Source organism: Semicossyphus pulcher, unplaced genomic scaffold (assembly GCF_022749685.1).
Source record: "Semicossyphus pulcher isolate SPU_LCO1_2020_fin unplaced genomic scaffold, fSemPul1.0.p SCAF_15, whole genome shotgun sequence".
Lineage (NCBI taxonomy): Eukaryota > Metazoa > Chordata > Actinopteri > Labriformes > Labridae > Semicossyphus > Semicossyphus pulcher.
The window spans coordinates 13,636,305-13,657,868 of record NW_027211659.1 but is presented as its reverse complement, the minus strand read 5'-3'; the positions used below and the strand labels follow the sequence as shown (position 1 = coordinate 13,657,868).

At 40.9% G+C, this 21,564-nt stretch overlaps 1 protein-coding gene across 1 annotated transcript; it reads left to right on the top strand.

Moving 5' to 3' along the window:
• Positions 1–8,056: 8,056 nt before the first annotated feature.
• ttc21b (tetratricopeptide repeat domain 21B) lies at positions 8,057–20,927 on the top strand. Its single transcript, XM_069662775.1, has 29 exons — positions 8,057–8,191; positions 8,619–8,748; positions 8,857–8,967; positions 9,562–9,728; positions 9,874–9,996; positions 10,126–10,283; positions 10,803–10,887; positions 11,025–11,123; positions 11,750–11,942; positions 12,030–12,127; positions 12,228–12,428; positions 12,553–12,682; positions 12,759–12,916; positions 13,054–13,278; positions 13,389–13,627; positions 14,006–14,078; positions 16,228–16,338; positions 16,421–16,559; positions 16,691–16,797; positions 16,883–17,071; positions 17,271–17,381; positions 17,463–17,544; positions 18,716–18,866; positions 18,937–19,098; positions 19,173–19,368; positions 19,681–19,905; positions 20,075–20,195; positions 20,292–20,359; positions 20,446–20,927. The coding sequence occupies exons 1-29, from the start codon at positions 8,168–8,170 to the stop codon at positions 20,521–20,523; spliced, it is 3,954 nt and encodes a 1,317-aa protein (XP_069518876.1). The 5' UTR covers positions 8,057–8,167; the 3' UTR covers positions 20,524–20,927.
• The last annotated feature ends 637 nt before the right edge of the window (positions 20,928–21,564 follow it).

Sequence of the window (21,564 nt, the reverse complement as noted above, 5' to 3'; positions counted from 1 at the left end):
AGATGGATATTCTTAGGGCGGAGATGGAGGAGCGTTTCATGGCCTCCAATCCTTCCAAAGTGTCCTACGAACCCATCACTACCACCCTCCGTCGCAAACAGGAAGACACATCAGCCATCGTCATCCAGAGAGCGTTCAGACAGTATGCAGTCAGACACGTTGCTTCTAAGTTAGTTGAAACATGCTGTGATAGCATTCAAAAGGATGAAACACTCATTGACAATGAGGACCTCAAAAAAACTGAACTGACACCTCCAACTGCTCCTCAAACCGCATGTAACAGTGTGGCAACCAATGGAAACAACAAATATGAAAAAGACAAAAGTGAAAAGGAGGTTGTCGGCAAGGATGTCAGAGAGCAAGATATATAAATGAATTCTGGAGATGCATCAAAGACATTTTTATTATTGACAAAATGTTTACACCCTTTAACAGTGACAGAGACATCCATTGGACTCCCTTTGGTATGGATATACACGCCAAACTGACCCTTCCTCTCTAAAGGTTTGTGCCTAATATGGAAAAATGGCTCATTCAGGCTGTATTGGGACAATTTTGGCTTTGTTCAGGAGCAAGGATGCCTTTTAGGCTGTTTGTTGGGATGGGTAAGTGTTCTTAAAGACACCTTAGTTAATGCTATAACTTCTTTTGACCATACTCACATGGCCGCCATTTTCCTCTGATGTCAAGCTCTAGTGGGAAGCTAATTAAATTCTGTCATGATGTCTGTATTTCCAGGTTGTGATATCATTTCAATGACATTCAGCAACTCCTGATTAATCACAAACTTAAAAGACAATAAACATCGAACTCTAAAGGGACACCAGGCCATATTTAAAGTTTCAAAGCTTTTTCAATAACCCATTAGCTACTGCTAGCTTATATTTCTGCTGGCTACAAAGCACCTGAATGCTAACTAAATGTTTAATAGTGCTAAATGATACGATTGAGAAGGCGTTAATTCCTAGCTAACAGTAATATTAGCATGAAATGGAAAATGGCTGCCATATTAATATGGTGAATTGCAGCTAGTTCTGCTAACCAGTGTCTTGAATAACTGTTATATCACTGACTGTTGTATGTCTTTACTTTTCAAGCTTTTATGTTATTACTTTAAGAATTTATAGTTTGGTTTCTTGACTTTTTTATACATTTTTTTACTCTTCAAAAGCTTTTTTTTCCTGCAGGGGTAGTCTTTGCAATGAGCAGCAGTACTTTTATGCTAGTTTTGCTAACTGATAGCTTGAAAATTGGAGTTGCTGTTAACTCAAAATGTAGACATGCATGAATGTATCTCCATTACGCATGCTAGAGTGTACTTTTTCATCAGGCTCTCTCCCTGTCTGTCATACACTCAGTGTACAGTCATGACATGGTTGTTTTTATACATTACAGAGACATGATCTTAGCCTACAGTCCAAAGAAATCCAGATAAATGTGTTGCTTATGTTTGATTATCACTGAGCAGTAATACTTGGCAGAATACTTTGCACATTCAGTGTCGTTGAACCATCTAAATCATTCACACTTCATTTCAGCAGGCCCTTGTGCTACATTTGTACCTTTTACAATATGGCTAATTATGTAGAAATGTTAGCAAGAAATCAGGCTAAAAACAGAGACAAACTAAAGGTTTGTCTTTCAAAGCTGGAAATTTAAGATTGAGCTTAAATTGTTTGCACAATGTAGCTGACCGTTAGTTACCTCTCACATCTTTAACAAACAGCATAGGTGTCCTCTATGTGTCTACCTTTCCTTACTTCGTCTTTGATGTTCTGTAACGATTCTAAAATGATGAAACAATTGTTATTATAACATGGAGTATAAGACCAAATATATACTGAATGATTTGCTGTATTTAGGCGCACAGGGATAAAATACATTCAACAGCAACTATTAGGGAAAAAACCTAAAAGTCAATGAAACAGACAATATGGGTGGTAATGTTTCTTAATGAGACAAAGTATGGTAACAGGTTATATGCATATGCTGTCTAAGCTTTACTTACACAATCATGTTTTTATTTGGGAATGTTGAATCTATGTCTTTGTTTTTTACATTTACCTCTCAATATGTATCATTACAAATATCTTAGTTGGATAAAAGATGGCTCGTGTAGCAGTTGTGTTACTTTTGTCAGTCCTTCCCATATGACATCCACCCAAAACTGTGTCAAAACTACATCTGTTGATCCATGTCATGAAAAGTATAATTCCATTCATATAAATATATTTTGCATGTAATTAAAACGTTCAATACCTACACTATACTTAGTGCATAATGAGAGAATGTTTTGATTACAACGAATTTTACATCTGCCATTATTCATATGCATAATGCTTGTAGTGTATAAATAAACTGCATGCAAGACACTGCTATAACCCATTTCACAGAATCGCCAAAAGAATAAAGATTACATGTACCTCAAGAGTGCCTAAAACTTTCATTTGTTTTATCATGTAAAACAAAATACATTTATAAATTGTTTGACCTATTTAATGTCCAGTTTCCGTCTGTTTTAAGTTGACTGTGATGGTGGGTTGAGGATGGATATTCTCCTGTAATGAGGCTAACTGCCCAAAGGTTGGCCCATTTGTTATTTATTTTTTTGTGATTTACTTTTTTCTATGAGAATGATCCTTTAATTATTAATATTTAGCATCAGGGCCAATAGCTTCTTTTGGGTGCTTTTTGTTATTTGCAGATGTATGCCTTTTAACCTATGAAACATGTTTAAATTTCTTGATATTTAAAATGATTTGTACACTAAATATGGATGATATACTTAGTAATATACAATTATGTGAGCGGTTTTATTCACAAGAAACCAACGCAGAATTCCAAGAATGTCTCAAAATATATCTTTATATATATACAAACACATGATCAGTGTTGTATCCTGGTTTTAAAGGGTGTTTCGGATCTTTTCGAATATCAGACAACCTCACCCAGGCGACCCAGTTGTAGTTGATCAGGCCATGGCTTGTTTGCAAGTGGCGCTTGCTAATTCCCTTGGGCTTTCTATCAGGATCCAGAGCCATCTTTAGGCTTTCTCTGCTGCTTTGGTGGTGTCCTTGATGGAAACCACTCTGCTCTTACCAGTCATGTGATGCCCTGTGCATCTCTGGGGAGTAAATGCCCCACAAATGCTGCTTACCTCGATGGGCATACATTTCGATTTCTAGCCCTTACAATGTCACAGGGTAAATCCTTTTCTCCAGGTCCAGCAATAGCTGCAAGTGCAAAGTGGTTGACAAGATCCCTGCTGCATTTACCTTCCTTGACAAAAGCAATTTAACGGGTGGTGGTGCTGGGCTGCAGCTGCTGGTTGTCTTGCTGATTGGTCCATTGCTTGTTCCCACCTTATCCAGGCCCCCTGCTGTCTCATGCCAGCAGCTCGGCTTGACTTCTTATCCTCCACTGCATCCCTCATATCCTTCTAAAGCAGCCTTCGCTACTCCTTCCCTTTGCTTTTTCTGTGCTGTGTTCCAATGTCTGCTCTACCATGAATCACTGTTCCCACCAGAGCTCTGTGGCGCAGTTCTGACTCCGCTTCATGCTCAGTTTTCTTAGCTCTCCACTTCTTTCCAGTGTTCACTGCCACTCCTGACCGACCCATCCTTTGGTCACCGGAGTCTCTATACATCAGCATCCTCTAGTCTGTGCGACCTTGAAGTCCTTTTTTTGTAGAGGGCAAAGTTTGCAAATGCTTCTTGGCAACCACTCTGGAGACAGCCACTGACTTTCCTTTCCATGGTCTGTGTGGTGGAGATGGGGATTTCATAGATTGATAGCGGCCAGAGTATCCTTGGCAATATGCCATGCTTTTATATCAATGCCATGAACTTCCCTGGGAGCCCTGACCGGTTGACAGATCTCAGCCAGCTTTCCAGTCGACTGGACAGATGCAGTGTCCTCAAGCGAATACCTTGCCCAGGCTCCTCACTGGCTTTGCTGAGATGGTTGGTAACCCTACAATGCTGAAACAGAACTTGTCCATGACTTCCTTGATACAAAAAATGGCTGGCTTGAAGTGCCTAGGCAGTCTGGCTCTGCTGACTTTACAAACATGTTCATCTCCAGGGCAAATGGGGTCACAGAGATGGGGAAGCCTAGGATTATCCCAACCTCCAGGTTGTGCCACTCTGATGTTTCTTCTCAAGATAATTTTTTGGTCTTTTTGCCTTTATTTGATAGGACAGCTGAAGCGACACTGGAAACATGGGGAGTAGAGAGTGGGGACTGACATGCACCAAATGATCGGCATACCGGGAGTCGAACTTAAGATCAGTGTGTCAAGGACTGTATCCTCTGTACATGGGGCGCCTGCTCTACCAACTTTGCTAAACCAGCGCCCCACTCTGATGTTTCTTAACCAGTTGAGTCTCTCCTCTTGAACAGGTTGTAATTATCCAGGATCGGGTCTGCAACATTGTTTGGCACATGGTCTATTGTCATGGTAGGTTGGACCAGATTGTGAGGGATGGAACCATTTGAGATTTGTGTTAGCTAGTTCAAGCCAAAGCACCAAAAGGTTTTGATTGCTTTCCTGGGATGGATTAGCTGTGTTCCCATTTTAGTGTGTTCTAGACACCCCTCCATCCAAGGGAACCCTAGATATGGCCTTCTTCACAACATCCTGGACTTCTGTCGAAGTTGCTTCCTCATGTTGAAGTCCTTGGAGCATGGTAGGTCTAAAAGGACTGGCACACTGGCCAGCTCCTTCTGCCTGTTGGGCTCACTATAGGTGTACTGGAAGTGTCGATTTCCTCCTCCTCCTCCTGGGAAGGCAACTTTTTCTGCCCCAGCAGTTGCTGGGTGAAGCTAAAGGGATTTATTATGAGAGCTCAAGCTGCATCTTTAAGAGCTTCCTGCTGCTTCAGTTTTACTTCATCTGTATTTGGCAAACTAATGTCATCTGGCAGTCAAGGATTCTTGATCATAGTTAAATGGAACTGATGAGTAATCATCAGACTGTCATGATAGCTTTCATCGAGTGAAGGGAATTAATTTTGAAAAATGGATCCAAAGTGCTAACCACATTCGGAGGCATTAAGCATCAGCTTTTACAGTTATATGCAGAATGACTGGTATTGCTGATAGCTACCAAACCGCAGGCAGCATTAGTGTCATTTCAGAATCTGTAAAACATTGAAGTTATCAGTGTCCATTTCATGTGCACTCAAACTGTAAATGGTTCAACTAATATTGATCTTTGAACCCCTAGGAAATTCAAAGCACTTATGAATACATAACTTTAAGCAGATCATCTTGATTCGAATGACCATACCCTATATTTATAAATTCCTCAGAATATTTAAGTGAAGAACTTCAGAACAGAAAATGTGAACAGGTTTATAATTCATTTTCGCTTGGAGTAGGTTTTAGCGAGCATCTGTACAAGAGGCTTGAATCTGGTTTCTGAGTGCGCTTTGTGGCCCCTGCCGGAAACTGTTCTCAGCTTAAGTGGCTTGAACATTTGATTAATTATTAATAACAGTGCAGATATTCATTAGAATCCAGCATCACTTTTACCTATTGTGGCTACTGAATCTTGAGGGCAGTAAACAAGAGGCTGATGGCAAAGTTAATCCTGCATTTCTGCCTCACAATTATGACTTCATTATCACTTTGTGCCACAGCTACTCAGTGCTTTATGACTCACATGCTGTTTTCCCGTCAGCAGATGAATTAAGCTGTCTCTGAATATATGTTGTAACTCATAGCATTACAACAGAAACAAAATGGCAATTGATGGTAAACTACAAAAGATTCTTATTCACTAAAATCTCTGCTGATATTGTTCTTTAGCAACTGATGAAAATGTATCTGAAACCAGCTCCACTGGCTGCAACAGGTGGGGTCACAGATAGCCTCTTTTAATGACCAGTTAATCAAGAGTGATTCTGCAGATTCTCCTTCCTGGTTGCCCAGCAACATGACATCAAGCTCCTTTGTTAGACTGCATTAGGGTGGAAGGTCGGAAGTTGGTCTGGCGTCCCCACCCTGGGAGTCTCGCAAGCCAATGATACGTGGACATGTTAAATGTGAAAGGATGTCTATTTGGCCCGGGATCTGGCCACTGGCATGCATGAGGAGGCAGGCTGGAAAGCAATTCAGAGAGAAATCTGAGAATGCTACCCATAACAGCTCTGTAATTTTATTTGCTGTAGATAGATGGGAGGAAAATCCCATTAGATTAGGTAGTGGTGAGTACCACTCCTACCTTCCCCATGTGCTGATAGACAGACACACAAGACTGACACTCACACACACATTCTCTTTTTATCTCAACCACTAAATCTCACACACACCGTTTCAAGTGAACCACTCCCTCGATAACTCAAGAACACACGCAACCACAAATACTGCAGTTTGCAGACACACATTGCTAAGAATAAATACAAAAAAAATGCACAAATTCTTCCACATTTTCTATGTTTACAAGGGGAAATTACCCGTAAGCGCAATAAAATTTCAGGCAAGTTTTAAAATTGCAGCACATGTGGAAAAAGAAATGAAAGCATTCATTGGCAAGTGAGCAGCTTGTGTTATTGGGCATGGCTCTTTGATCAATAATGGCCTGTACAAACCACAATGGATATAGCCATTAGAATGCTATAGCAGCACATCCCAGGGGGGACATATTCCACAGTCTTTCCTCTAATAGGTTTTCAAATGCATTCTTTGTAAGTGCAACAACACATGCAGTATTTATTCCTCTTGCAAAGTACAACACCTTCATTATCAACAGTTTTTTACTCTGTATGAGTATTATTGAAAAATTACTACATTTATTTGGATTTATGTTTTAAAGAGGGATTAGTATTAGCCTATGAGTATGATTTATTATGTGTATTTATTCTACCCCTGAACATATGGGTTCAAACTATGCACTAACTTGTGTGACGCAGGCATTTCCCATTGCTGCACATGCTCAGAGCTCGATACCAACCTGATTTACTCTTCCATTGATGTGTGCTGCGGAGAGTAATGATTATGTGCCAGAGTTAGTGCTAAACAGTATTTGACAAGGCATGGAAAGGTCTCTCTTGGAACAGTTGCACCCATGCTGGACACCGGCTGCTCCTGACATGGGCTCAGCACTGTAGACATCAGGAGTTCATACTTCACAGTCAATGCATGGTGTTGCATAACACTAGGGCCCACAATTACCACTGGCTGGGTGGAAATATATTTCCACTGGGCAGGGTAAACTGTGTAAAGATGTGTTAATAGTAGAGAAAACTCTTATTTTCATAATTAAACAGTAATGTAGTTTTATTTCAAAACACAACAAAAATGAAAAAATATGTTGGAATTATCTTTAAATGTATTCCTTAACTGAGGATGGTAACTGGTGTAGATCAGGCAAACAGAATGCAGCCAAACACAACAACCCACTAACCACATTAATTCAACCTCTGTGATAGCACACGCTAGGCTGTCTTAAATCATTTCCATATATTCAAAGCATGTTTAACTTTATCATTCAATTTTTTTTTTACTGCAAACCCATAGAAGCCAAAACATCTTGTGAAACAATGGCACGTGTTAAAAATGACCAATTAAATCATACAAACCAATACACTTAATATTATTTTTAGAATTATTATTATCATTATTAATATTAATATTAGTAGTAGTAGTATTTGTAGTAGGAGTAGTATTAGTAGTAGTACTGTAGTTCACATTTTATTAAAGGATGACTGCGCCCCCTAGAGATGATAGGGCGAAACATGCTCGGCTTCGGAAAAGAACCTTTTGAAAGAGTTTTTTATTTCCTGTGTTTGGTCTTCCAGGCTGCATGCCAGACTGAAAAGACAAAGGCCCGGTCGCCAAACAAAGTTTACAAATGATTTTTTTAAGAATACAGACAAAAAATAAACTATAGCTGGAATTTGGATTCGCCAAAAGGACTAAAGAGTTCGGTATATACACGCAGCCAGTGAGTATATACTGCCTGATAGGAAAGCATGAGGGGAAATTTACCTCATACTATAGCTGTTACTAAGATACCGGGTAACGCTAAACGAGTTTCAAGATGGCGAAAACACAACGAAAACTGCAGTGATATCGATATGCTAAAGTGCAATGCAGACCGGGTGAATTAGCTCTTATTTATTTAACGACACTTACCGTTTAAGCACAGAACGTCTCAGCCAAGATGGAGGATGAAGAGACAGCGTTGGTAAGAGAACAGGTTTCAATACTATAGCTGCACAGGCTTCAGGTAAAAGAGACCTGAAGGCTCCTCTAACTTAGCTCATATCGACAAACAAAATGTTAGATTTATGTTGCGACTAGGTAACCTGGTTATAAATTACGAAGACAAGACTTTTAAAATAGGTTTAACTGTTATTATAACGTTAGCTGTTACTTCGCTTATTTGTAATGACGTTTATGTGGTTAACCATGTTAGCTAACATGCTACAATGTTCCTCTCTGACAACACATCCTTTCTTTTTTTACCTTTAGGTTGCATGTAACTTTTTCTGTTATAAAGTAACATCAGCATGTCACTGAGACCGTAAAGTTATAACACAAAGCCCTCACATTACTCTATGTCCAACTTTTAACTCCTACAAACCCAATGCCATCCCTCTGCTTTTCCACAGGCTCTTATCAGGTACTACTGCTATGAAAAGTACTTTAATCACGCTGTAAACGCTGCAGCAGCAGCTCAGAGGAAATTCGGCAATGATCCTGTCTACAGTTTTTTCCACGCATATGGTACCCTCATGCAAGGTGAACTTCAAAGAGTCAAATATAATGATAGAATGGGCTTTTCCCTTTTATGCAAGCGTCTTTTCAGATCTGTCACACATGCACTTACATGTTATTATTGTACTGCAGATGAAATTCAGGACGCCTCAGTAGAGTTTGACACAATCAGAGACAGTCGAGATGTGTCACTCTGCACATTAATGGCCCTCGTCTATGCTGAGAAGAAAAAGATAAACCCAGGTAAGCCAGTATACATACTTGTAAATGTCATATATGTTTGCACTGCCTATGTTAAAGCCCCTGTGAGGAGTTTTTCGCTGGTTATGAAACAGACTGAAGTTAATTCTGATGCCTCTATATGACCTACAAAAGCAAACCAGACCATCAGTGACAAGATTGATTATTTCTATATAGATGTATTTAATGCCTGAATCTGCTGGCGGGGCGTAGGTGTCAGACGAAGCGATTAACTGGATGCTGCCTTTGTTTACATTTACCAGGGCAAACATTTAAAATGAGTGATACATATGACTGTTAAAGAAAGCAGGATGAGATGTTTTGTTAATAACCACCACATAAGCATGTACGGGACAAATTCAGCAAAGAGATAATAATAACTTTATTTATATAGCACCTTTAAAAAGGTATTTAAAAACAAGAGTTTACAAAGTGCTTTGACAGCCAAGCAAACAAAGTAAAGCAGAGAACAAGCAGATAAGAGCTTTGTCCACAGGGAGTGCCAAAATCAACACAAACCGAAAGTTCCTCACGGGAGCTTTACAGTAAAGGACATACTTGTTGGTAATATTCTGATAAGAGTCTTTGGATTCACAGACAGAGATGTCATTCAAGAACTTGATGCCAGGGTCAAAGAGGATCGTAAAAGTGCGTCTCCTAAGAGTCTGTACCATGCTGGGATGTTTCTCTGGCTACTTGGGCGAAATGACAAGGCAAGGGAGTACACAGAGAGAATGATCAAACTCTCCAAAGGCTCTAGAGAGGTGAGATTTGCAGTTTTGTCAAATATTTTAAAAATGCATTACTATTGCTTTTCCATTTTTATTGGATATCTTGAAGTGTGCAATTGTAAGAGGAGGGTTCTGGCTGTCTACTATTTGTCATTTTTGAACTATATTTGTTGTTCAGGGGACAATCCTGAAGGCCTGGATAGATGTGACGTCTGGTAAAGATGCCTACGCCAGAAAGGCTGGAAAATACTTTGATGAGGCACTGAAAGAGAGAGCAGATGTTTTTGCCCTTATGGGAAAGGTAAGATAGAAGTTAGAGATACTTATTGTTACATCTTTCTCTTAAAATATTAGGATGCTTCTGTTATTTCTCTGCATATTACTTGTATTATTACTTTTTAACTTGGGAATAACGTTTGATCTGTCGTAGGCACAATACTATGAATACCGTCAGAACTACTCAGGGGCATTGGAGATGGTAAACCAGGTCATTGTTGGCTTCCCCGGGTTCTTGCCTGCCCTCAACAAGAAGATGAAGCTGTTGCTCAGCCTTCAAGACTGGGAGCAAACCATAGATGCAGCGCACAGGTAACTAAAGAGGTGGTTAGGAGGTTTCTCCCAAATATTACGCAGGTGAGATCTCTAGTGACATCATAAAGTGCAAAAATAAACTTGTAATTGTCGGGAGGGATGAAAGAAAAACCACAGCCAGCCTTTACAAACGGCTCAGCAATCAAGTGCAACAGCTTTGGTGTGATGCCTCAAACCAGTGCATACTGATGAAGCTATTGTTTGTGCTTGCCTCTCTGGATCTTGGCCAGTGTCAGATAGCTTCATAAGGCCAGAAGTTCAACATAATTCCGAGCGGCTGTGGTGCCCTCACTCAAAGTTTGTAAAGTGTGAGAGGTGCAAGAAGCATAAAGTTTACTTTCTGTCCTTTGGCAACCTTCACGGTTCTTTTTAGTTTTAATGTTATTTGTCTGGGAGCTTAACACAGTATGCAGTATCAGATATTCTATTACTGTCAATCAAAGAAATCCAAGCTTAATAAGTGTAGGAGATGGACTTCATTCAGTAGCTCCTTCAGTACCTTGTGTCATATTTCAGGCTTTTACAGAAGGATAAAAATAACCTGGAGGCTCTGCAGATGCTGGCTCTACATTCTTTATGTCGGGAGGGAGATATTCCTGAGGTACGGTTCTCATTTTCATACCAACCAATGCAAATCAGAAGGAAACAAATAAATTGAAAGTACACGTGTGCGTGTGATGGAGCTGTTGCAAAGTGCTGATCTATATTCTGAAACTGTTTTTATGTCCCCCTTGGCAGGCAGTGAAGCAGCTTTCAACCCTCATCAGCAGCCTGGAGATTGTGGAACCACACAACCCCGAGCTTTTCTACAGGATGTCTCTCGCCTTCACTCGTGTTGTGAGATCATTTTCAGTATTCGTTCTAAATTCCTAATGCTACAGACTTTGTCTTCTTTAAAGTGCCAATCTCCAAGATTTCAGTTTCGTTCTCTTTGGCGGTACCTATGGCGATGAGCGGTAATTGTGGGAGCTCACTTATATCCAGACAGTGTTGCATGTGTGACGTCCACGGTTGGCTTCGGTTGTAACTCTTGATTTTCCTCGCTGACGGTTGCTTTCCTTTTTAGACTGTTTGCCTTCATCTGAGCGTTGAATTTGTTTCTTTTTCTTTGGATTTTCACTTATTTTTGAAGTTGTATCTGTAGTCATCCATCTTTTCTTTGTTTGTTCAGCCATAGTCGATTACTGTTTACTCGCAACACCTGCAGAGACCGGAAAAGCAGTGGCTTAGCTCCGCCTACCCTCTCTGACAGACCAACCACTGCTGGGTGATGTAAAACTAGGCGCCATTCTTAAGTGGGCCATAGGCTCAATCACCATTGTGTTACCTCATTCATCGATAGATAGCGACTTAACAGACATTTATTTACACGATAATCTTCGAGATTATCACTTTGACCCTGAAGACGTGTCCGACTTGCATAGAGCTACATCACTTTTATGTTTTTGTTTGTTTCCTCACAGTGTGGACGGAATGAGAAAGTGATCGAGCAGACGTTTCGGATGGTGGAGAGAGCCTTCACTGTGGCATCAGGAGACTCAGATTTAGCAACAGAGTTGGGCTACCAGTCGGTGCTTCACGGCAGAATCAAGGACGCTATGAAGTGGTACAAGACTGCCATGACTCTGGATGAGACAAGTGTTTCTGCCATGACTGGTAACACGCTACAATTATTCGTCTGTTGAAACATGTATTATTTTTTTTAGTTCTGAAGAAATAACTTGTTTTATTTTTGTCACTCAGGTATCATTCGTTGCCAGCTGATAGAGGGCCACCTTGAAGACGCTGAAGAACGTTTGGAGTGTCTGACAGAGATTCAACAATCTATTGGAAAGTCAGGGGTAACACACGTTTTACTCCCATCCTCTTCCTCTTTTTTCCTTTTTATATTTCCTATTCTTGTATTAAATTGGTTTCTTTTTGTTTCTTTCACCCTAAAAGGAGCTACTATACCTACGTGCTGTTCTGGCAGTGAAAAAGCGGCGGCCTCAAGAGGATGTGACAAATCTGTTAAACGATGCTGTGGACACACACTTCTCCACACTGCAGGGCCTGCCTCTGGGAGTGGAGTACTTTGAGAAGCTGAACCCTGACTTCCTGTTGGAGATATTCAAAGAGTATCTTGCTCTGTGTCCTGCTAAGGTACGACTCAGAGGAACATCGTTGTTGCTTATTATCTGTTTCATGGGCCTATAATTGAGCTAATGTGGGAGAGCCTCTGTCGGTTCTGTAGTCATCACAGTAAATACAACTTTGACCTCTTTAGCCTCCAGCCCAAGGCCTCCCTCCTGCTCCTCAGCTACAGCACTGTGCCACATTGTTGGATACTGTGGTCAAGATTGTGCCAGGTCTCCCTCAAGGGGTCTTTCTCCTGGCCAAAGTCCGATATCAGTCAGGTGAGCACTGTGCTTAAAGTATGCTTTTCTTTTCTGTAAGGCTGTTTTAACCTGTGCTGCTTCTGTTTTCCTTCAGGTGACATTGACGCGGCTCAGAGCAGCCTGCAACACTGTCTGGACCAGTGTCCCTCTCATGCAGACGCTCATCTGCTAATGGCGCAGATCCATCTGCTGCAGGGGAACTTCACTCTGTGTTCCCAGTCTCTTGAGCTCTGCCTCAGCCACAACTTTGAGGTAAGGAGCTTGTCTGTTTGCGTGCCTTGTTTTTTTAGTCAGAGTATTGTGTGATTAAAAAAGCATCAATTGCCCACCATAGCTTTAACGTCAGGGATAGCATGTCCAAACGGGTTATGACTTCCTGTCCGTTCCAGATAAGAGATCACCCGTTGTACCACCTGATCAAAGCTCAGGCTCAGAAGAAGACGGGTGAGCTGAAGGAGGCTATTCAGACGTTGCAGATGGCCATGAGTCTTCCAGGCGTCCGCAGAGCTGGATCCTCGTACAAGTCCAAGAACAAGAAGGTCGACCTGAGTCCTGCTGACTGTGTCTCTGTCTTCTTGGAGATGGCTGAGGCCCTGTGGCTCAACGGAGAACAGGTAGATGAAGATACTGCAGATATTGTTCTTTATGGTTTTCGGGTTTCCTAAAATGCTTTTCCCGATTGTAAAAAGGCAGTATAAACTCATAAATGGGTTTAATATTTCAGCATGAAGCAGCAAAAGTGATGCAGGATGCCATCAATGAGTTCTCAGGGACCCCTGAGGAACTACGTGTCACTATTGCCAACTCAGACCTGGCCCTGCTCCGCGGCGACACCGAGCTGGCACTGAGCATGCTCAGAAACATTACCCCCGAGCAGCCCTACTACATCCAAGCCAAGGAGAAAATGGGAGACATATATCTGAACCACAGAAAAGAGAAACGTCTGTATGCAAGCTGTTACAGGTGAGCAGTAAATCTGGATCCAAATGAATAAAAAAGGTGATCTGGACGTAAGATAGCAGACGTCTGAGCGACTCCATCTGAAACCTAATGTCTTGTAAATGTTTGTCTGAGCGGTAATGGCTGGAACTTAATATAAAACATGACTCGAGGATATTTAGCCATTTCATCCAGCCGAGTCTGTAGAAGGTTTAAAAGACCACAAACCAAAAATAATCCAATAAGAATCTAACTGAAGCCATTCATTCTGCAAAAGGGAAACACACTTTTATCAACAGCTGAGACACAGTTAAGCATGACTGAAGCTCAGACCAGCAGAGACATACTCTATCTACTTAAGACTACTCCATATGTGATGTGATATCATCGTCTTTTCTCCAGAGAAATGGTGGAAAAGCTGCCAAGCCCTCATACATACCTGTTACTAGGAGATGCCTACATTAACATTCAAGAAGTAAGTACATGTGATTCATCTATGTTGGGTTTTATGTGCTTTACATGACCATATTGTTGTGTGTAATGTACTCCCAATTTTTTTTGGTAAAGACTTTTAAACCTTTGGTGACGCGTTATATTAAGGTCCTTTTTATTATTATTATTATTATTATTATTGTTATAAGGAGGTAGTATCAGAGGAGTAACAGAAGTGAAACGGCGTCTGTGTAAACAGCGGAGCCGGCAGGACGGAACAGCGCCATGTGTGTACATTTGAAGCACACGCTGTTTGTTTACACCTCGCGCACGTTTTGCTTCCACAACGCCGTAAAAACACACACTGGAGCGGCTTCACGCCGGCGTTTCTTGGTCTAATGTAGAATGACAAAGGTGGCATGAGGATGGAGCTTCGTTACGGCGCTGAGGCGGAACCGCAGTGTAAAAAAGGCTATTGAGTCTTACTCACTTACCTATTATGCCATTGTTAAGCTTTTACTAAGCTTTACAGTTACTTTGTAAAGATTAATACATACTTTTTAATGCAATTATAAGCAAATAACTATGCGTCTATTAACAGTAATTAGCGAGACCGGTGCGTTATTAAGGACTTATTAAGGGTCTTGTTACCTACGAGGACCTTAATAAAAACCGTTACCAAGCCTTTTTTCTTGCTTTCTTTTCTGTGATAAAAAACTGGGATTCATAGAGAGATTTTAAAACTAAGAGGTTTTCCCTTCTGCTGTGCTGTGCTTGATTATTGTCTAAATAGAAACACTGTACTTCCCCTCTTCCCTTCCTTCCTGTCTTCATGCAGTTGAAAATGGTATGATAGTTAGAGGAAGTTTCAAGATTCAAGATTAGTTTATTTGTCATTTTCCTTAAATAGATACTGTTCTTCCAGCCCACAGCAGTGTCACAGAAAAGAAAAAACAGTTGAATGACAGCATGAATATATCTAAAAACCTCCTGCAAGAACAACCCTCTTAAAAATAATCATGCCTACTAAAACAATGCTCAACAATATCAATAAAAACAGCCCAAGTGTAAAAGCAAGTCATAAATAACACAAATACACTTAGGAGCAGTCATTAAAATAACCTTTAAAGGTGCAGTGTATGTTATTGTCGTTAAAGTAACAATATCAATAGCTTTGAGAATGCTTTTCTGTAAAAGAATGAAAATATAAAAGGAATGCCCCACGTCTTCCAGAAAAGGGAAGCCCATTTATGGCAGGCAAGGAAATGACTACATCACTGAAACAAACAGAGAAGTTAGGTCATGAAACATGATCTACTATTCCCTAAATATTGTTTAGACACAGAATGTCCCCACCTTTATAATTAAACAATCTGAGCATCTCAGTGACCGAATGAGTGAAACGAAAGGCATCTGCAGCCTCACTTAGGTAAACAAACTGCTTCCCCTCTTAGCAGAGTTAAAAAGCATTTATCTCAATAAATGTGCCTACGCTCAGATGTCTTTGTTTCCTGGAAAATTGTGGACTAGTTTTCACATGGAAAATATGAAATGTCCTGGAAAATAATGTTTTGAAATTGAAGAGGAGGAAAGAAACCTGTTATAAATCCTGCAACAGGCACAATGTTTTATCCACATTTTAAAATGGGAGTCAACATGTGGACAACAATATTGTATCTCAAGCAACACTAAGAATGTGAGTTAATAGGAAGCATCTGTTTATTGTAATCATATTAATAACAATCAGTTGGCTAGATAAATGTCTGAGACACACAGCACTAACCTGAAGCTTATTGCTGTAAAAGCCGCTCATCTGAACACATACAGGTCAACACAAACAACATATAAACTCACTGATAATCTGAGGTAAAAAACCAAAACAGATGATAGTTGACAATGGAAAAGGACACAGAGTGCCTTCACCTAAGTGAGCAGAGTGGGTTTAAATGCATGAGGTAGCCTGCAACATATTATGGGAGGCGAGTGGAGATCAGGCATGTTTGCACATACTCCTGTTGTGATGATAGGTAAGAGGCTGAAATCAAACACAGCTAAAAACCTAGCCTGAAGGTGTTTCCAACTTATTTAACTACTAATTATAAATCATGGCATTAATGAGACTTCTTGAATGTTTAAAATGTCTTTAAATCTACAGCGTATTGTGACACTACTTGTGTTGTGCTTATCCTCAGCCCGAGAAAGCCATTGAGGTTTACGAGCACGCACTGAAGAAAAACCCCAAAGATGGAGCATTAGCCAGCAAGATCGGGAAAGCCCTAGTCAAGACTCACAACTACGCCAAGGTTTGTGTTGTACAATCATCTAAAAGTAAACACGATCCACTCACTGAAAAGCCAATGTTGACACAAGGCCGCTGTCACACAGGCGATAAATTACTACGAGGCTGCCCTGAAGACTGAGCAACAGAGCTTCCTGCGCTATGACCTGGCCGAGCTGCTGCTGAAGATGAAGCAGAATGAGCGCTGTGAGAGAGTCCTGCAGGAAGCTTTGGATCATGAAGCGGGTATGACGTCATGATCTAGTCATCATGATAGTTTGTGCACAGATAGATTAATAATGTAAAAACAGCAACAGAACAAGAAACTATTAGCAGTTAGCAGCTATTAGCATCTAACTGCTTTTTTCTCTAAGCAGTAAATGAACTGCAGGCGCTCTCGGATGATTGCCGCTATCTTGTCCTGTTGGCAAAGATCCAAAATAAGGTGGACAAAAATGAGGAAGCTTTACTTTCACTACAGAAGGTAAGAAGCTTTCACACACTTCATACGGATATGATTGCGATGACGTGTATTCTTGCTCACACTGATGTTGTTTTTCCTGTGTCAGGCCCGGGATGTGCAGGCCAAAGTGCTGAAGCGGGTTCAGTTGGAGCAGCCCGACGCCGTCCCCGTGCAGAAGCAGCTTGCTGCCGAGATCTGCGCCGAGATAGCTAAACACTACACGAGTCAGAGGGGCTATGAGAGAGCAGTCAAATTCTACAAAGAAGCTCTTGTGTATTGTGAGACTGATCGCAAGGTCAGTGCAGCTGAATCAAAAACGTCCTGTGTACTCACTGCAGCTGTGGTTAACAAGCACTGGCATCTTTTAGAGTCTTGTGCTTGTTTTTTTTCTGATTTGAGGTGTTGATTATTTCAACATCTGATTATTTCAACTTACATTTTTCTAACAAGTATGCTGTCACATGAATTCAAATGAGTTTACTCGCTGTTCCTAGGTGATGCTGGAGCTGGCCCGGTTGTACCTCACTCTAGACGAGGTTGATGCGTGCCAGGAGCAGTGCAGCGTCATTTTGAAGAACGACCAGTTTAATGAGGATGCAACTCTGGTTTGTTCTGGCCTTCTTCTGACAGTTTTCACCCTGACCTTTTTAAAAGTAGAATTCTTTTTTACATGTGTTTATTTTTAGATGATGGCTGACATTATGTTCAGGAAGCAGGACTATGAACAAGCAGTTTTCCACTTTCAACAACTCTTGGAGCGCAAACCAGGTACATCAGAACGCCTTTTGTTCTTTAAAGAGGGGGTATTATGCTATTTCACATTTTATATATATTATAATGTTAGATTTCCATACTAAACATGGGTGAAGTCTCACATCTGTATGTAAAAGTATGTTGGAGTAATCCCCAGGCTTCTCAGCTCAGTCTGCAGGCTGCTCTGAACGCCAGGTTTCACACAGGTTTTTCTACACGCTGCACTTTGTGATGTCACAAAGCTGGCTAATCAGAAAATGAGAAATGAAATTATGCTAAGCTACTCCACAAGTATCACAGAGTGAAATATGAAGCTTGAAATGAGCATAATACCCCCCCTTTAAAAACATTGTGCCTCATTCACAAACAGTGCATACGCACAGATCTGTGCTTAAACCGTGTGTACGAACGCTTGGCGCACAAATCTGGGATTCATCAATATGTTCTTACTTGAGTTTGTTCGTACTCTGCAAACAAATTTAGAACTTCCAAGAAAATTCCAGATATGGATGATTCATCAATTATTGTCAGATCAGGTGGTCCTTGTCCTCCACCTGTTTCCTTCCTTTTTTTCTGCTCACCGATTTTTTGTAGCGTCCACCTTTATGTCATACCACTTTTTTTTTTTACTTGAGCCACGGTCCGAGCCTCAGGACACACAGAGCATCTACAGCCTCAGTTATTGAAGCCCAAGCTTCTTTTTGTTTTTCAACATCATGACTCCTGAGTACACGCTTCGGAAAAGTGTGTTTTTTCTTGCTTCCACCTCCGACACAACTACCCCAATTTCCACTGTGCTGAAATTCTTTTGTTTTTCTCTTCATCTCTTGTAACTTTTCCTCATTTAACTTGTCTTCACCTCACCGCTCTCTTCATGATACGCAGAGCGGATGTTCTTGTATAGAGAAATGGGGGCGTGGTAGTATGCAGAAGGCAGATTGCAGGCAAGCGCTTGTCAATTCAGAATGATTCTGATTCACTAAATGCGCCAGGTGGTCAGACCATAATTGGTCGTTGCGCACGTGTCATGAATCCAACGGTGATTTTGCGTATTCACTTATTTTGTGCGCCGAGTAAGAACATTTCTACGCATATATTAGTGAATGAGGCCCGTTGTGAGGAGTCTAAATAGAAATTAATGGTTCTTTCTTTGAATGTAAAGCACAATTACTTGTGTTACTTTCAGACAACTACCCAACACTGTCTCGTCTTATTGACCTGTTGAGGAGGGCTGGGAAGTTGGAAGAAGTTCCCAGATTTATTGATATGGCAGAAAAACATTCTTCCAGGACTAAGTTTGACCCTGGGTTCAACTACTGCAAAGGACTTTATCTTTGGTAAGTTTGGTAGATAATTTCCTCCGACTAAGCGGCAGAGATTGGTTACTGAACTTGTGCTTGCTCTCAGGTTCACTGGACAGCCTAACGAAGCTCTGCGACACTTCAACAAAGCACGGAAAGACAACGATTGGGGTCAGAATGCTGTGTATAACATGATTGAAATCTACCTAAACCCTGACAATGACACCATGGGAGGAGAAGTATTTGAGACTCTGGAAGGTGAAATTGGGTAAGTGACAGATGAATTTATGAATATATGTTTCCTCTGTTGGAACTCTTATGTTCACTTTTGTCTCATATCAGAAACTCCACTGAGAAGCAGGAGTCGGAGCAGCTCGCTGTGAGAACAGCCGAGAAGCTTCTGAAGGAGTTAAAGCCTCAGACAGCAGGCGGACACGTACAGCTCCGCATCCTGGAAAACTACTGCTCTCTGGCTACTAAGCAGAAAGTCAATGTAGAAAAAGCCCTTGGTGTGTTCACGGAGATAGCAAACAGTGAGGTAAGTAAATTCCAGATGGTACACATCCGTTGCATCACTCCCTCTAGTGTAAATATACCCACACTAGGAGCTGTGCATTATTTCAGGCTCTCCTGTTATGTCAGTCATAAACTGCACATTACACTGTGTCCTGGTCAACTGTTACTGTGAAAATGGTTGCTTATACACCAGTAGTTCACTTTCATTTGTAACATTTTAACAGTTCAATAAGTAGCTTTCAGGATGTTTTCAGTGTAAACAAGTGAATCGGATTAGTGGGTGGAGGTGTTGTCACTTTCATCCTGTCTAACCAGGATTCTTTGGTTGAATCAGAAAGACCACGTTCCAGCGCTGTTGGCCATGGCGACGGCTTATATGATGCTGAAACAAACCCCCCGAGCCAGGAACCAGCTCAAACGCATAGCTAAGATGAACTGGAGCATTCTCGACGCCGATGAGTTTGAGAAGAGCTGGCTGCTCTTGGCAGACATCTACATCCATTCGGGGAAGTATGACATGGCCGGGGACCTCTTAAAGAGATGCCTCAATCATAACAAGGTCAGCCTGGAAATACTGTCGCTGCTCTGATATTGTGTGGGTTTATAAAGGCAGTACAATTCACATTAAACCTTTTTTTCCCCTTATTTTGGAGATCTTTGTTACTTTAGAATGTAGATTCCCTCTTTTGTGTATATTTCTTTGTTAAAATAATGTCCCTTTTTTCCAGTCATGCTGTAAAGCTTATGAATATCAGGGCTACATAATGGAAAAAGAGCAGGCTTTCCGTGATGCAGCACTCAACTATGAAATGGCTTGGAAATATGGAAATCGGACTAACCCAACTATTGGTACGTCAACCAAACTCACATGTCCAGTTCTATTAATAAGCACAATGTGGGTTGAGAGAGTTCTACTTCCAATAAGTAACGTCTGCTTTCTTTCAGGATACAAGCTTGCTTTCAACTACTTAAAAGCAAAGAGACACGTCGATGCCATAGACGTTTGTCATAAGGTGAGACACCTGTGGATGTTTACAGTTTGAGAGATCAGATTTTTTTTTATCCAGTGAGTCATCTTTGTTTTTTTTCTCTCCCACAGGTTCTGGCTGCTCATCCAAATTATCCAAGAATGAAAAAGGACATCCTGGACAAAGCGCGCGCTGCACTGAGATCTTAGTGCTGAAACTGCGTGTGTGTGTTTCTGTAAAAAAAAATGTGTTCCTTTGAATGTTTCCACTTTTGTTTGGCTTTTATTGTGAAGTTAAAGAATGTACTTTTACTTTGCATTATGTCTTTGGTAAAGCTCCTTAAACACATTCTTATGTAAATTTCTTTGAGTATATGAGTAGTTGGGTGGTGGCATTCCTGACGGAAACTAGAGTGCAGAAAGACTCAGAAACGTGCTGTGCTAAAAAAAGCTTTTTTTTAGTTTATTTTTTTTAATCTTTGCTTAAAAATCCAAAAAACATGCAGCATTAACCTTTTTCAATTTGATACATGACATTAAATATTCTGTATTGAAATGTTTTATCTTATCAGTTATGAATAATGTTAGGATGGAGATATATTCTGGATGTTTGTTACCACAAGCTTTTATTTTGAAATAAAATTATTTAACGATATAATGGTGTCTTTTTGTCCTGGTTTGTGTTCTCTCCCACTTGATGCGTGAATAATCATATGTACCCTCCTGATTAAGTCAGGTCCCGAGTAGTCAGTTTGCATCATCGGTGTCCCTCCATATAATTGCCACATAGACAAACATTTACAAGCGTGACTGGAAAAAATGCGGGACACCCAGTGAACATTTTAATGGACATAATAAACCGGACGCCTGCAGTGGATAGGAAGTGCCGGGGAGCACAGTCACTACAGATGGAGTCACTGTGCGACTCAAAGGCAGAAAGGCTACAAACTGGGCACCAGAGCAGACTCCCTACGGCTGGAGTCCGCGTCTTCACTCCGTCAAGCATCCAACTCATTATGAAGAGCAAACTCTGAGGGAAACCTGGGACATTTAAGGATTAGAGAAACTCCGGAGTCCGCTGGTGAGTGTCGGCTTCTACTTTTATCAGTGGAAAACTCAGATGTGATTTGTAATCGAGGAAAAGTCGCTTCCATGCTAAAGGAAACTTAACTTTCCATATGCACACAGGAACATGTGCGGTTTTTTTAATAGCTTCTTAAAAGCTTTCACGTTCATAAGTTCACGCTCCAT

Excerpts from the sequence above, each read along its gene's own strand:
- ttc21b (XM_069662775.1), top strand. The coding sequence starts at position 8,168 with ATGGAGGATGAAGAGACAGCGTTG. Across the intron at positions 18,867-18,936 it reads TGCAAAGGACTTTATCTTTG|GTTCACTGGACAGCCTAACG; the intron begins GTAAGTTTGGTA and ends GCTTGCTCTCAG. Across the intron at positions 19,099-19,172 it reads ACTCTGGAAGGTGAAATTGG|AAACTCCACTGAGAAGCAGG; the intron begins GTAAGTGACAGA and ends GTCTCATATCAG.